Genomic DNA, 14561 nt, shown 5'->3' with positions numbered 1-14561 from the left:
TGCAGCAACGCTCCCCATCCAACCTGACAGAACCTGAGGATCTGAAGAGAGGAATGGGAGAAACTTCCCAAATACAGGTGTGCCAAGCTTGTAGCATCCTACCCAAGAAGACTCGAGGCTGTAATCGCTGCCAAAGATGCTTCAACAAAGTACTGAGTAAAGGGTCTGAATACTTATGTAAAATTGATTTCTGTTTTTTTTAATACATTTGCTAAGATTTTTTTTAAACCCTGTTATTGCATTGTCATTACGGGGTATTGTGTGTAGATTGATGAGGAAAATAAACAATTTAATCAATTTCAGAATAAGGTTGTAACATAGCAAAATGTGGAAAAATGTCAAGGGGTCTGAATACTCTCCTGGCTTGGATCATTTTCAAAAACCCTGAGGTTGGGCAAAAAAAAGGTGAGTTTGCTGCTAATTACTTGGTTAGGATGTTGGGTGGTAGATGAGAATTAACTCTACTTAATGTGGCCAAAAAACAGGTCAGGAGCCACTCACAGCCCAGATTTGAATGTAGGGATTGAAAAGGGGCTTGTGTCGTGGTAACTGGGTTAGATCACGGAGGGCTGTCGTGTTCCCGTTAGGTCTGTTAGCTCTCCAGAGTTTCCTCTCTGAGTGATTGTTATTTCGAATGCAACAGTGACGACAGATAGACCTACACGACAGCCTGTTCCCACGTAAGACTCCAGGTGTGGTTGACTGATGTGCGTGTGTGTTTTTGTGAAAAAGCCACCCAGCGTGCTACAGTGCTAGACACGGCACCGACACCCACAGGAAAACGCCAGGCCGGGACATTCCGAAACGAAGCGGTCCACATTCCACACCTAGCGTTACAATTCCGGAAGCTGCGCTTTGCTCATATAAACCCAATGAGTCAGAAGAAATATCAAAATATTTAGTGGAACTTTTCCCTTTGCCCAGACGGACCAAACCCCAGTCGACCCAGAGCGTTCCAGAACGGAGATGCGCCGGCCAGACAACGAGGGGCGGGGGTGCACTCTGGCACAGACAGGAGTGCAATAGAAAAAGAGAGGGAGGAACGAAAATAATATTTTACAAAATTGGAAAGAAACAAGCACAGAAATGTATGTTTAGTCCTAGGCGTCTCCCACCCTCTCTCTCTGCTGTGTGGTACCTTGGCCGTCAGAGCAGGTGTTGGGCAGGGAGGGTATAAAGGCCATCTGGAGCGCAGAGCAGTGAGAATTAAGACTTCCACACTCTGACAGGGCTCAGACGAACCATCTGGTCCACTCCTCGCTTAAAGAACCTGTTCCCAGCTTCATCACACACCGGCCTCCGGCACTTGCGCGCTCTAACATAAAAACATAGGCTACCTCTTCACTCAGTCACTTTGATCAGCATTTGCTGTCGGGAGGTTAGTGGAGTGTGAAGACCTGCTTCTTCTTGGTAGATTTCCCAGTTCATTTTTCTTGTTACTTCTTGTAGCGGAGTCGGGCTGCCATGGCGTGGATGAGACGTGTGTTTGGACCTGGGATGTCAGTCTGTCTCTGGGCTTTGTGTCTGTCCCTTAGTCTCATCTGGACTTGTCAGTTGACCCAGGCAGCCATCTACAGACACGCAGGTACAGTACAACCTTGATTATATACACTCTTGGAAAAAAGGTGTAATGAAGGGATCTGTTTTTTGGTTCCAGGTAGAAACATTTCACCCAACGAACAACCCTTTTGTAAAAAAAGGTTATATCTGGAACCAAAACAAGGGCTCTCCATCAGGGGCAGCTGAAGAACCCGCTCTGGTCCTAAGTAGTGCGCCAGAGTAGGCTGACATGTTTCTGGTAACTTGTGGTTTCTCTTTTGGTGCACAGGATATTTTCGTTTTACCTTTCTGTAAAAAAAGAGAAGTAAAACCTATATGGAATATATTTTGGCAGTGGTCAAATAAACATTTTGCACACATTTCTTCCTTCAATTGAATAGTGACTTGACAAAACAAAGCAAAACTCCCCTTAACAAATCAGCGTAGATAAAGACACACATTGTGTTGTTCCATCAATTTAAAATCAAAATCACATCTGTGATAATGCATTTTCGCATGCATTTCATGAATCCATCACTTATTTGGAATGGAACGCTTGACTGTTCAGCAGTTTAAGTGTAACATTTCCATCTACTGGCCAACTGAAATAATGCTGGCAGCGCAGGGTGCAACAGGGCAGGTCTACTTATTCAGGGTCAGATTGGTATCAGGCAGTAATCTCTGGAGTTTATTTGTACATCCTTGCAATTGTGCATGCCATAGCCAGATAGACTGACAGTGCATTCTAACAACCGGTACCTTTTTATCAATGTCAATTGAGCTCTGTATTCTGACTGCAGGTCCGTGTATTTACAAGGAGGTTCCGTTTCAGCCTGGACAGACGTTCTACAGGGGCTGTGACAAGTGCTACTGCCATGAAAATGGCTACTTTTGCCTCTCGTGAGTAAACAAAACAAATGAATAGCTAAGTTAAAAAGAGACCTTAAAATGTTGAGTACTGGTATGCAACAGTGAGATATAGAAACATCTGCTAAAGCCAAACAGTAATGCTGTTGCCAATATCACAAAGTGCCTCGTTTCTGTTCGTATCCCCAGACCGATGAAACCTACCACATGGCCCAACAAGTGCCAGCGAGTTTCGACAGAGTGTGGCTACCGCATCGTTTATAAGGAGTTGCCGGAGGTAGAGTGTCGTGCATACAGCTGGATCCGGTGAAGGAAGACACACCGTTGCCCCCAACAGTCAAAATACAAGACGGCAAGACTCTGGCAGTGGACCCTTTAATGAAGAAGTTACACGGCAGAGAACATACCCCACTCAACCTTCAATTTGGAAATTGGTTCTCTCAAAAAGGAGGAACCAATTCCCAAATTGAACAACCCAGTGCCAGTGTGTGCACAATATTGACTGTAAAAACATTTAACTGGACCAAAGGATCTCCTCAGTTGGCATGGGACACTAATGTGTTGTCAAACAAGTACCGCAAAAGTAGCAACCGACTCCAGTGTACAGTTTCCTATCGTCCCAATATGCTTGTTCAGATTCCTGCCCGTCGCCTTACTGTAATGACCACTGGTACATGGGACCAACTGAGTTGATTGGTGGACTGCGTTGCCCTTCTAAGAGTACAGACCATGTATCACCTCGTGACAGGTACGCAAGACAAATGGCGTTGCATCATACATGTCAACGTTATTACACTCCGCTGCCCAAGTGTGGGCGTCCATACCCCAACCAGACACCCGTCATTACCACGCAGTGTTACAAAAAGGTCTATAGCCATTTCCCCATTTTATAATTTCCCTCTGTTCTTTCGTAGGTTTTCAATCTTCTATATGACATTGACTAAGTGGCGCTTTCGCACCCTGATTAGGTTTTCAATGTGAAAGGTAGCGAGAGCGCCATCAGTCAACTTCACAAACGTGCTGGGTTTACACGTCACTAGGCGTACTCCAGAGGCTTCGCGATATCACACGACACAGAGATTTTGGTGCATGTCTGAATTTGCAACTTTACGCAAGCCTCAGTGACGTTTGCTAAGCACCCTAGCATCACTTAGTTTGTTAAACTAAGGAGTTGCATGCCAATATTTCACTGTTGACTTCATTGTATGTATATAATTTCTTTCTAATAAAACAAATGGTAGTTTAACATACTGTGTGGACATTTTTTCATCTCCTTTTCCCTCACAGATGTTGTGTGTGTGTGTGTGTGTGTGTGTGTGTGTGTGTGTGTGTGTGTGTACTCAAAATTTCATAGCTGGGATGGAAGGTAGTCGAGCGGTTAAGAGCGTTGGCCCAGTAACCGACAGGTCGCTGGATCGATTCCCTGAGCCGACTAGGTAAAAACAAAAAAATGACATGCCCTTGAGCAAGGCACCTAATCCTAATTGCTCCGGATAAGTGTCTGCTAAATTACTAAAATGTAGGATTGTCCTTGCATGAAATATCAAAAATGGCCAATTTCAAAATACTAAATGTATTTAATTATATCTTTTGGATGGGGAGTCCAAATAGTTACCACTATGCTCGGTTTAAAAATCAAAACAAAGTTAAACCTCCCCAGAAAAAGAAATGCACTGTCCGGTTTTGTTGCGTAGATCCAGAAAAGAAATATCATGCTGCAAATGTAGTGTACTATATTTTTCTTTGTACAGTTTAACACATTTTATACAAGTACACATGATCTTACATTCTCATTTGTTTCATTTTAGGGTTTTGTCTTTCTTCACTCAAGGTGCTGGTAATATTGTGTCACATATTTCTCTGAAGTCTTCGCTCAAACATTCATGTATCAAGCTAGTACCCTTTGTCTATGGATGAGGCAATAAGAAAGGTCAAGTGTCCGGACAAGCTGACAAGTCCCTCTGTCCAAAACCTTCCCTTAAAGCCCCAGTGTGGTTCCTGGCTCCCCAAAGACATTTACTCCCAACCAAACTAGAACGTCCGAACGAGTTACATTAAAAAGTCCATCTTCCTGCAGTCTCGTCTGTCACGAGGAGACTACATCTCCCAGTGTGCATCAGCAATGTCATTTAACATGGATTAAAAGTCCCACTGCAGTGATCATGGCACATGACTTGTTAACGCCGCAGTGTGATTTTCATCTTTTTGTTTTGTGTTCAGTTGGTGAAGACCCTACTAAAATGGGAGGTACAGCATTCTGTGGGAAGGGAAACTTTTTCTTGAAGCAGCACTCGCGTAAAAATAAGAAAACAAATAAAGGAGAACACAGCAGCTTTTTCTTTCTTTTTTTTTATACCATTCAAACAAATCCCGCCATAGATTATCCTCTTATTTTCTTAGGTGGCATACGGAATGCAAGGATTGGTCAGAGGGAGAGAAAAAAAAATATATTCTCAATACATTTTTCATAAAAAGAATCCGACAGGATTCAAGAGACAACAAACCCAACAACGGAGTAAAGAAAAAAATTAAAATGAAGTACTCTGCTTCTTACTTCTCGCTTCAGCAGAATAAAAGTTAACGATTACTAAGATGCATTTCTGGCAAAAGTCTTGATTCCAAATAACAAATGAGCTGAATCAACCGGTTGAGTGCGGAACATAACTGGATTTGAATGTAAATAACTTAAAAAGACGAAAACAACTGCAGCACCATGAATTACAAGATCTGTATGACTCAAGTATAATATAGCAAATCTACTGTGAAGTAGTAATACATAAAATCAAAACAGTCACGTGGGAAACAAAATAATTTTTAAAAAAGAGCAGAAAAATCATTGAACAGTAAAATACAGATCAAGAGTTTTCAGAAATTGGCTAAGTTTGAGACAAAAAACTGGAAATCATAAGGAATGATTTTTAGGCAGCTCTTATTTGCCACCCTCTGCATCTTTATAATGGATGATACACACATACACTTTTGCAAGTATCGTTTCCCCTTTCCAAACGAAACACATACTGCAGGACTGACCCGGCTTCTAGCCAAATCCAAAAAGTAACCTTGACAAAGTCTCTGCTGAGTTACACCTGCCATCTCAGCATTAACAAATCCGGAACCAAAACAATAGGTACGCTTCTCTAAAAACAAAAACCAAGAAAAAAAACTTTGTACAGATAGTCGTGGTTGAGTTTCACCATCTACTTAGCCAGTTTTACACAGTCTGTTCATGTCAGGGCAATTTCAAATTACACTTTTTGTTGAACATGTCTTTTCTTCTCTTTTCATTTGATTCCTTGATGATGTTGAAGTTCCTCAATTAGCCATGTTTAGAATGCAGTAATTTAGTTTCAGATAAAACAAAAAAAGACAGAAAATAAGGAGAAATCCATACAAGAAGCCAAGTCCTTATTCCTCTTAGGTCTGTATATAACACCTCCCCCAAGCCTAGTTTCTCCACAGGGTTTAAGATAGGAGGTACACAATTTCACACACACACGCTCAAGCAAACAAACACACACAACATCCTAAAAGCTTCCTGACTGTGTCCTTACTCCTGACCCCTGTATGGGTGGGTGCTGGAACTGACTGAGGGGTGTCCCGTGCTGTGGGTAGTGTTGGCCGGTGGAGGCCGCCAGGAGCCTGGAGCCGGTCTGCAGCACTGTCTGCCCGGGGCTGCCTGGTTTCAGGCTCCGGGACGCCTGCTGCTGGCTCAGTCTGGAGGCGTGGTGGGACGCCGGGTTCCCCACAGCACCGGCGCCCAAGTCTGTTTTAGGGTTACCGTGAGCCCTGGAACCAGGGGTGGGAGACCCTGACAACCCGCTGTTCAAGAGGCTGGCTTTTAGGTGGCTCCCGCCACTGTACACGTGGGACCCGTCCATACTGCTGCTGCCGCTCGGATGGTGCAGGTTGCCTCCTGGCGGTCTGGAGGCCCCGCACAGCGCCGAGTCTGCAGTGGAGGTGGTTTGGTTGGGGAAGGAGGACAGGGAGTTGAGGGGCTGTTGTTGATGCTGCTGCGAGGGGTCTTGAGACAGGGCAGAGAGGGAGGACAGGCGAGAGTAGAAGCCCTGGCCTGAGGGAGGGGGAGCCGAGGGACTGTAGGAACCACGGAATGGAGAGGACACGCTCTGCTGAAGGAAGGCTGGACTGTCCACTGTCTGCTGGTGGCCCTCCGATAAGGGGGGCTGCACCTTAGAACGAGAAAACACACAAAATACTTCCTGACACCCTAGTATAAAACCAGGCGAAACAAAACACTCAACTCTCGCAAATGACAAGGGACACCATACCTGGTGTGTGTAGACAGACGTGCTGTATCTCTGTGGGCTTTTCATGGGAGAGGCCAGGGGTACCGTCTGGATCTCATACCGGTCTGCATCTGGGATAAACATAACAGGACACTGAACAGATGGTACATGCGTGCGGATTCCCTGAAACCTCAGAATCTGAAATGAATTTGGCAAATGTTGTTCCAGACTAGGCTAGAAACTGTAGCTACATTTCAGACAAAAACTTTAGACGAGAAAACCCAAGACAAACCGGCCAAAACACACCTCTATATTTCAGACTAGAGGTCTATGTTGAACTCTCGTCTAAAATCGGGACAGGAGGACGTCTGGCCTGAATTTCATACTACTTCATTCATGTGAAAACTAGAAAAACCTGGTAGTGAAAACAAGCGCAGTACCAGGGTCCTTGTCTGTAACCGAGCAGTCCGTTCTCTTCAGCACACGGTCCATCTTGAGGGAGCCCCTCAGTACCCGCTCTAAGACACCCTGGCCCTCTCTCAGCCGCTCAACTGTCGTGGGCACCATCCTGGATCAAAACACCAACACCGTCATGTACAGTATGTTCAGTCACACACACACAATGGGCTTATATAGGACCCTATAAAATCTGTACAATAGTTTTTTGTTGCCGAATCCATTTTAGTTTCTTCCCCAAACTCAGTTTTGTTTTTCATCGATATTGTCAGGTTTTGCTCTAAGTCACATTTGTTTGTTTTTTTATAGAAAAACAAAACAAATTGGATGTTCCAAGTCCACAACAATACTTAAAACCACATCAGGAGACCATTTTTGAGGTCTGGGAAAAATCTAAAGAAATGTTTATTTCTGAGTGCAGTTACCCTTGAAGTCAACTGCACACCAACAAGACAAGTGAATGCAAAGTGACAGAAAACAAAGTGCTGTGAGAGGATGTGGTGCCGGTGTCTAGTCTTACCAGTGGCTGGTGCCTTCCTGAGCCCTGGACTGTTGCTGTGTTGGTGGTCCAGGGGCGACGGTGTGGTGGTTATCTGGGGGGCTCACCTCCTCTATCTGGGGGATGGAGGAGTGGGTGGGGGAGGAGAAGGAGCTGTGGGGGGAGGCTGGGGGCTGCAGGTGGAAGGAACGGAGGCCTCCGGGAGACTTGGCGCTGGCACAGATGGAGCTGGGGCGGGTGTCCAGGGAGCTACCCCCGGGCTCTGGGTCCCTGCTGCTCCCCTGCTTTCTCTTACGGTACTCCAGCAGAGACACCTGAGTCGTCGAGGGAAAAGAACCATCCCTCGTCAGTCATATGTACAGCCTTAGTCCCATGACACACACACTACCACTGGTTGCATTGCGACACCAGTGATTACTCACCGGTACAGTCAGGACGTCATGCATCAACTCAACTGTTAGACAACTTACCTTGAATGCACGTTCGCTTACACGTTATCAACGGACTGACCAAACATCCAAAATGTTACCAAACCCTGAATGGAAGAGCAACCACAGGTCACCGATCTACTACTTCTACCATCCTGGGAGTTCTATGGTGGGTCAACATCCTCAGTTGCTGTGGTTATTTGACGTGGATACAGAGGTGCAAAAATACAATACCTTGGGCTGAGAATTGGAATGAGTCGACTTTGACAATAACAGACAAACAACGAAGCAGTCCAGGGTAGCTTTATCACGCTCTCCCTACAGTGTCGGGACAAAACCCTGCTGAATGGCAAAGAAAATGGCTTTTTGTACCAGAGTATTGATACTGGCATCAATGTTATTACCAGAATCAGGAAGCTATCATATTCTAAAAATGGGTTTTGTCACACACCACCATTCTGTTTAGACTTTTGAAGCCTTTGTTCTTTGTGGATAGTTAGTACCGGGCCAACATTGAAACATCAGCACAGGCAACTTATCATTATCAAATGAAACATCACAACACAAAGCAACCACTGGGAGGTAAGAAACAAAACAGAAAAGGGGGGGGGGGGGGGGGGGGGCGACAAAAACAGAACCACAGGGCACTCGTGTACGGTACATACACCCACACTCAAGAGACAAATGAGAGAGAGAGCAGCCCGGCAGAAGGTCGTCATGAAACAGGCAGGAGACTCAAGGAGGGAACGGGGGGGGGGGGGGATGAGAGAGATGAAGGCTGCCTGAATGGACTGTCCGATATCAGGGCTACCAGGAGGCCCCACCTAGACCCTTAGAGCTGCAGTTAGAGGCTTAGGACTTGAAGAATCGCCACACAGTAGGGTCTTCGGACCCGAGGACTACTATACTTTTGATTCTGCTTGGGCCCCAAACCCAGCTTCTTGGGCTCCAAAGACTACTTTTATGGACCTTCTGATTGTCCTTGGGCCCTTAGGGGTACCTCTTGAAGGGGTGCTAGTATGGTTTTTAGATGGGCATTGGCCATACTGCTGGTATGGATCGAGGCTGGTGAAAGGGGATGCGGGCACAGAACTATGGATGAGATGGACCATAGACGAATGGCCAGTGAAGCCGACGCCCACATGGCCTGGCTCAACCTCAGCAGCCTGAAGACGACACCATGAAGCATCGGGCTCGTAGCACGGCGCTCCGAGACGACGGGGTGACCATGTTTCTGACACAGAGATGTTTTGATATAATAGGTCATGTAGGGTTTTTTTTTTTTGGAAAAGGGGAGTTTGGGGCGGGGCTGTGTATGCGGATGCCAAACAATATTTACATGCACACTTCTAAATGGTATGGAAATATTCACCATATTGTGTACTGTCTTGTATTCACGTCTTACTGCTATAGCCTGGTAACCTGGCTGTCCTGTCAGCAGACTAACGGTTTGCAGGTTGGCCCTCTGCCTTGGTAGAAACAGTGGAAGAAAGACTTGGCAAAGGTTTCAGGAGGAGCATAGGGGGGGGTGGGAGGGTGAGGAGAGGGTCGACAGAACACAAAACCTGTTGGGCTAGCTGCAGTAGGAAAGACAGAATACACATAGAGAGAGAAAATGTGTAAATCATTCTAGAAGTACGGCATTGTTTGTTTCTAAAGACATGTATGACAATTGTTACCCCATGTCTATTTTGATTTAATTATCATCTCGGCGTGGAATCACTGGGCCCACTTGATCTATTTGACACAAAGTGAATGGAAAACACAAAGCAAGGAAATACTACAATGACCAAGTAGTCATTCAGTTTCCACATACTCTACCACACTCAATATATGACTCTTTCCCCTCAAATTTGGACATTATACCAATAAGCATGTAGGCACTTCTTCCATACTACCACTTCAGACATGATCTACCTAGCATACCGCCATTTGGGACTTTCATTTAAAACACAAATATCTTTGTTAAATAGTACAATTTCTTTGGGGAGAAAAAAAAACAAAAGCAGGAAAACGTTGAGAGAGTTGGACTTGCCTTCTTTTTCTGCGGTGGGTTACTGGTGTGGTGGGGAGGGGTGCCGCTGTCTGGGTAGCCCCCGCCATAGTGCTGCTCGCCGTAGGGTGACAGAGAGCCAGGCCCAACCTCGGCCAGAGGCCCTTGGCCACTCACGGTGCTGTAGAAGGACTCGGCCGGGGAGAAGCTGCCCTCCGATTGGCTGAGGCGCCTGTCGGTGGTGACTGGGTTGCCCAGGTTGGCGTTGAGCGGGGAGCAGGTATAGATGAGGTTGAACTCAGTTCTGAAGCTCTGCTCTCTGGCCTGCTGGGCCGACTCGGACAAGGTGCTTGGCGCCAGGGGAGTGAGGAGGCCTCCCCCGCCCACCATGGAGGCCAGCGGCCCCTGCGTGTCAGGGGGAGGAGGCCCCGTTGCCAAGAGGAGAGAGAAGTCGTCTGACATGGCGGGCACAGGGCCATCGAGGCCTGAGGACAGGTTGGGGAACTGCAGGGCGCAGCGCGGGGCGTCAACGTCCGGTTGCAGACACGGCTACAGGTGGCGGAGGAAGAAGAGAGGGAAACAGGGTTACGAAACCTGTGACAAAGAAAAAAAAAACACCTGCCCTCATCTGTCCTGTGTTCCCTAACGCATCTAGCCGTGTCTCCAGTGCTCTAACAGTTACTCTGGGTCTGTGGGGTGAATGCCTACCTCTGGAGAGATGGACTCTGGCCTGTGCACAGGAGAAGCCTCTGGAGATGATATGTTCTGGATGGGTAGAAGTGAGAGATGTGAAAAACCATTAGAAACAGATCGATAGCACAGTGAAAACAACCATGTCTATGCACTGTAGCGTTGTACGCAGAAATGTCATGTTCTGGTACCCCACTGACACATGCTCAGTATGTCCTGTGTGTGTGTGTGCGTGCGAGCATGTGTGTGTGAGTGTATTGCTGTATGTCCCGTGTGTGTTTATCCGCATCCTTCCAAAGTACCTCAAACTGCAGTGGCGTGTTGCAGCGGCTGGTTGGCAGCGAGGGCAGTGGCGAGTAGGCAGCCATGCCGTTGGACAGCCGGCGCTCCTCGTCGCCGTAGCAACCCAGCAGCGCGGCGTAGGATGCGGGGCTAGGCAGGGGTTGGTCCGACGGCAGCGGGGGAGTGATGGGCGACAGGGGCCGCAGCAGCAGACCGTGTTCTTCTGAGCCGGGCAGAGGCGGCGCTGCCTCCACCTCCGGGCCATATGTAGACCGCCGCTTCTTGGGGGGCGCCGCTAGTTCTTTATTTTTTTAATGGGAAAGAAAAGCAATAGCGTCAGATGATCTGCTGTGACAGGTGTCAACGCACACCGATGAAAAGGATCTTCGTTTGGGGTTAGGTTCACATAAAATTACGTACATGGTTGACGAATTAGGATAAAGTAAGTAAAACAATGCCAGACTAATAATAGCTAACGCTAAATACTGGCACGTCTGAGGAAGTGTGCTCGTCAAAAACGATTACAACTATTAGGAACCTTTCAAATGCTGCAGCTGTGCTTGGCTGACTTCTTGCAATGGAACAAAAAGAAAAGTCCCAAAAGTGCAACCGTTGTCCACCTTGAAAGTGCTCAAAATATTTGAAAGACTTGGAATAGTATAAACCAGGTCTGTACTAAACTCAGCAAAAAAAAAAACTTAACATGTGTAAATATTTGTATGAACATAAGATTCAACAACTGAGACAAACTGAACAAGTTCAGGTGGGGGGGGGTCAAAAGTAACCGTCAGTATCTGGTGTGGTGAGATGTTACCCCACTCTTCCACCAAGGCACCTGCAAGTTCCCAGACATTTCTGGGGGGAACGAACCTTGCCCTCGCCCTCCGATCCAACAGGTCCCAGACTTGCTCAATGGGATTGAGATCCAGGCTCTTCGCTGGCCATGGCAGAACACTGACATTCCTGTCTTGCAGGAAATCACGCACAGAACGAGCAGTATGTCTGGTGGCATTGTCATGCTGGAGGGTCATGTCAGGATGAGCCTGCAGGAAGGGTACCACATGAGGGAGGAGGATGTCTTCCCTGTAATACACAGCATTAGGATTGCCTGCAATGACAACAAGCTCAGTCTGATGATGCTGTGACACACCGCCCCAGAACATGGACCTTCCAACTCCAAATCAATCTCGCTCCAGAGTACAGGCCTCAGTGTAACGCTCATTCCTTCAATGATAAACGCGAATCCGACCATCACCCCCCCGGTGAGACAAAACTACGACTCGTCATTGAAGAGCACTTTTTGCCAGTCCTGTCTGGTCCAGCGACGGTGGGTTTGTGCCCATAGGCGACATTGTTGCCGGTGATGTAATGCAGATCCTCACCAGACAACAGGCCTACAAGCCCTCAGTCCAGCCTCTCTCAGACTATTTCGGATAGTCTGAGCACTGATGGAGGGATTGTACGTTCCTGGTGTAAGTTGTTGCCATCTTGTACCTGTCCCGCAGGTGTGATGTTCGGATGTACCGATCCTGTGCAGGTATTGTTACACGTGGCCTGCCACTGCGAGGACGATCAGCTGTCCATCCGGTCTCCATGTAGCCCTGTCTTAGGCGTCTCTCAGTACGGACATTGAGATTTATTGCCCTGGCCACATCTGCAGTCCTCATGCCTCCTTGTAGCATGCCTAAGGCAGGTTCACACAGATGAGCAGGGAACTTGGGCATCTATCTTCTGGTGTTCTTCAGAGTCCGTAGAAAGGACTCTTTCGTGTCCTAAGTTTTCATAACTGTGACCTTAATTGCCTACCGTCTGTAAGCGGTTAGTGTCTTAGCGACCGTTCCACAGTTCATTAATTGTTTATGGTTCATTGAACAAGCATGAGAAACCGTGTTTAAACCCTTTACATTGAAGATTTTAAGTTATTTGGATTTTTATGAATTATCTTTGAAAGACAGGGTCCTGAAAAAGGGACGTTACTTTTTTTGCTGAGTTTAGATTACAAATGCTACTAGACTTGTTAGAAGACAGTGAACAGACAAAAAAAAAAGAAGTTTGTAGATACCGGCTTTGAAAGGGTTGGGGGTGGAGCTGCTGCTGTTACTTTGGTGGGAAGAGGTGGACTCAGTGCCGTCCTCCAGGCCCCCCGAGCAGAGCCCGCTCTCATCCTGGGCTTGTTGGATCCATCTCTGCACATAGGGGAGATACAAACAGGCATCAGACAAAATACCGGAACACTGAATATCCTTCAAACATATGAAGGGTAGTGGACAAGTGCACACTTGGGATGCATCCACTTCTAACAGCCCTGTCCTTCTCAAGCACCCACTACACATCACATTTTCCATGTACCCCTATTCCCCATTGACCCCAACAACTTCCACAACTCCCTCCACCGTTACCTTCTTGAAGGAGCCGTAGGTGGCGTCCACACTGACGGGCCGGCGCCGGCGCTCAGGGTTGAAAGGCGAGCCGAAGCGCACGTAGTGTTTGGGCGCAGTGCAGATGAGCGGCGAGGCCGCAAGGCCCGGCAGCATGTTGAGCGTAGTCGCCAGCACCGTGGGGTCGGTGGTGATGCGCAGTTGCCGCTCCACCGTGGGCGCCTCCTGCAGGACTACCTTGTCCAGCACTTTGTCGTTCAGCCACTCTGTCACCAGATACTGGGGGAGGGGGAGATCATTATTTGCAAACAAATTCTGGAAGACTCATTACCGACAAATTCTAAACGGGACTTTACAGCGAGAAATTTGGGAATTATTTTTAACAAATTGTGGAAAAGACTGACAAATTCTACATTTGTGTATATTGGACTATAAATGTTGTAATACAAAAACTCTAAAGAGTTGTCCTGGTTCATTAAATGTTTAATAATAAATAATAACGATTAAATACAAAATGGTGGTTGGAAGTCAGCCCCATCCCTCTCACCTTCTTAGTCTTAGGCAGGTTGCGAAGGTTGCCTTTGTTCAGAGCACTCAGGCCTTCTCCGTCAATGAGTTGCCCAGCTCCCAATACTCCGTCTCCCAGCCTCAGCTCTGCCCCGGGTCCCCCCAGGGGACCCTCCTGCCCCTCGGCCACCACCGCCTGCTCCAGGGCTGCCTGCTGCAGGGCCAGGGCCTGCCGCTGGCGGCGGGCTCGCTGCGACGAACTGGAGCGGTAGCGCGAGATGCGGCTCTTAGGCCGTGGCTTGGAGGAGCGGGCCGGGGGAGGCTTGGGGGGCACCGCAAGAGGGGCCAGGAGGGGAGCGGTACACACCAGGGCCTTGTCTGCGTCGGCTGCTAAGGAGGGTTCCTGGAGAGAGAGATTCTGTTGGGGGGGGGGGAATCAATATTGAAATTGGAAAATTGGTCACAAAGTTCAAAAAGAGAATGTGGCGGTACGAGGGATGAAAGTCTGACTTACGGTGACGTAGGTGGCACGGCGCGTGCTTATCCCCACCCCTGCTTGGTGGGCCGCGGTGTTAACCCCCGTGGGGTTCCCTCCGCTCCCCTCTACAGACTCCAGGCCCTCCTGTTTAAACTCATCTATGCCCCCTGTGCTGGGTGTCCTCTTCTACAGAGACAGAG

The 14561-nt window shown here is 47.6% G+C and overlaps 1 protein-coding gene across 5 annotated transcripts in view; it reads right to left on the bottom strand.

Annotated features, from left to right (window-relative positions):
- Nucleotides 1–4130: 4130 nt before the first annotated feature.
- LOC135539589 (histone-lysine N-methyltransferase SETD5-like) overlaps nucleotides 4131–14561 on the bottom strand; it is a 50560-nt gene continuing 40129 nt past the window's right edge. For 3 of the 5 annotated variants that reach the window (XM_064965555.1, XM_064965556.1, XM_064965558.1), the window contains exons 13-24: nucleotides 14398–14547; nucleotides 13924–14301; nucleotides 13398–13655; nucleotides 13061–13184; nucleotides 11019–11299; nucleotides 10735–10791; nucleotides 10069–10575; nucleotides 9406–9498; nucleotides 7627–7919; nucleotides 7091–7218; nucleotides 6693–6781; nucleotides 4131–6593 (exon numbers count right to left, since the gene is read on the bottom strand). In XM_064965555.1, the coding sequence (XP_064821627.1) occupies nucleotides 5931–6593; nucleotides 6693–6781; nucleotides 7091–7218; nucleotides 7627–7919; nucleotides 9406–9498; nucleotides 10069–10575; nucleotides 10735–10791; nucleotides 11019–11299; nucleotides 13061–13184; nucleotides 13398–13655; nucleotides 13924–14301; nucleotides 14398–14547 (3021 nt within the window). In that variant the 3' untranslated portion in view covers nucleotides 4131–5930. The remainder of the gene's footprint in view (nucleotides 6594–6692; nucleotides 6782–7090; nucleotides 7219–7626; nucleotides 7920–9405; nucleotides 9499–10068; nucleotides 10576–10734; nucleotides 10792–11018; nucleotides 11300–13060; nucleotides 13185–13397; nucleotides 13656–13923; nucleotides 14302–14397; nucleotides 14548–14561) is intronic. The other 2 variants (XM_064965557.1, XM_064965559.1) reach the window with 2 other exon arrangements.

Source organism: Oncorhynchus masou, chromosome 5, assembly GCF_036934945.1.
Source record: "Oncorhynchus masou masou isolate Uvic2021 chromosome 5, UVic_Omas_1.1, whole genome shotgun sequence".
NCBI lineage: Eukaryota > Metazoa > Chordata > Actinopteri > Salmoniformes > Salmonidae > Oncorhynchus > Oncorhynchus masou.
This window is presented reverse-complemented; position numbering and strand designations above follow the sequence as displayed.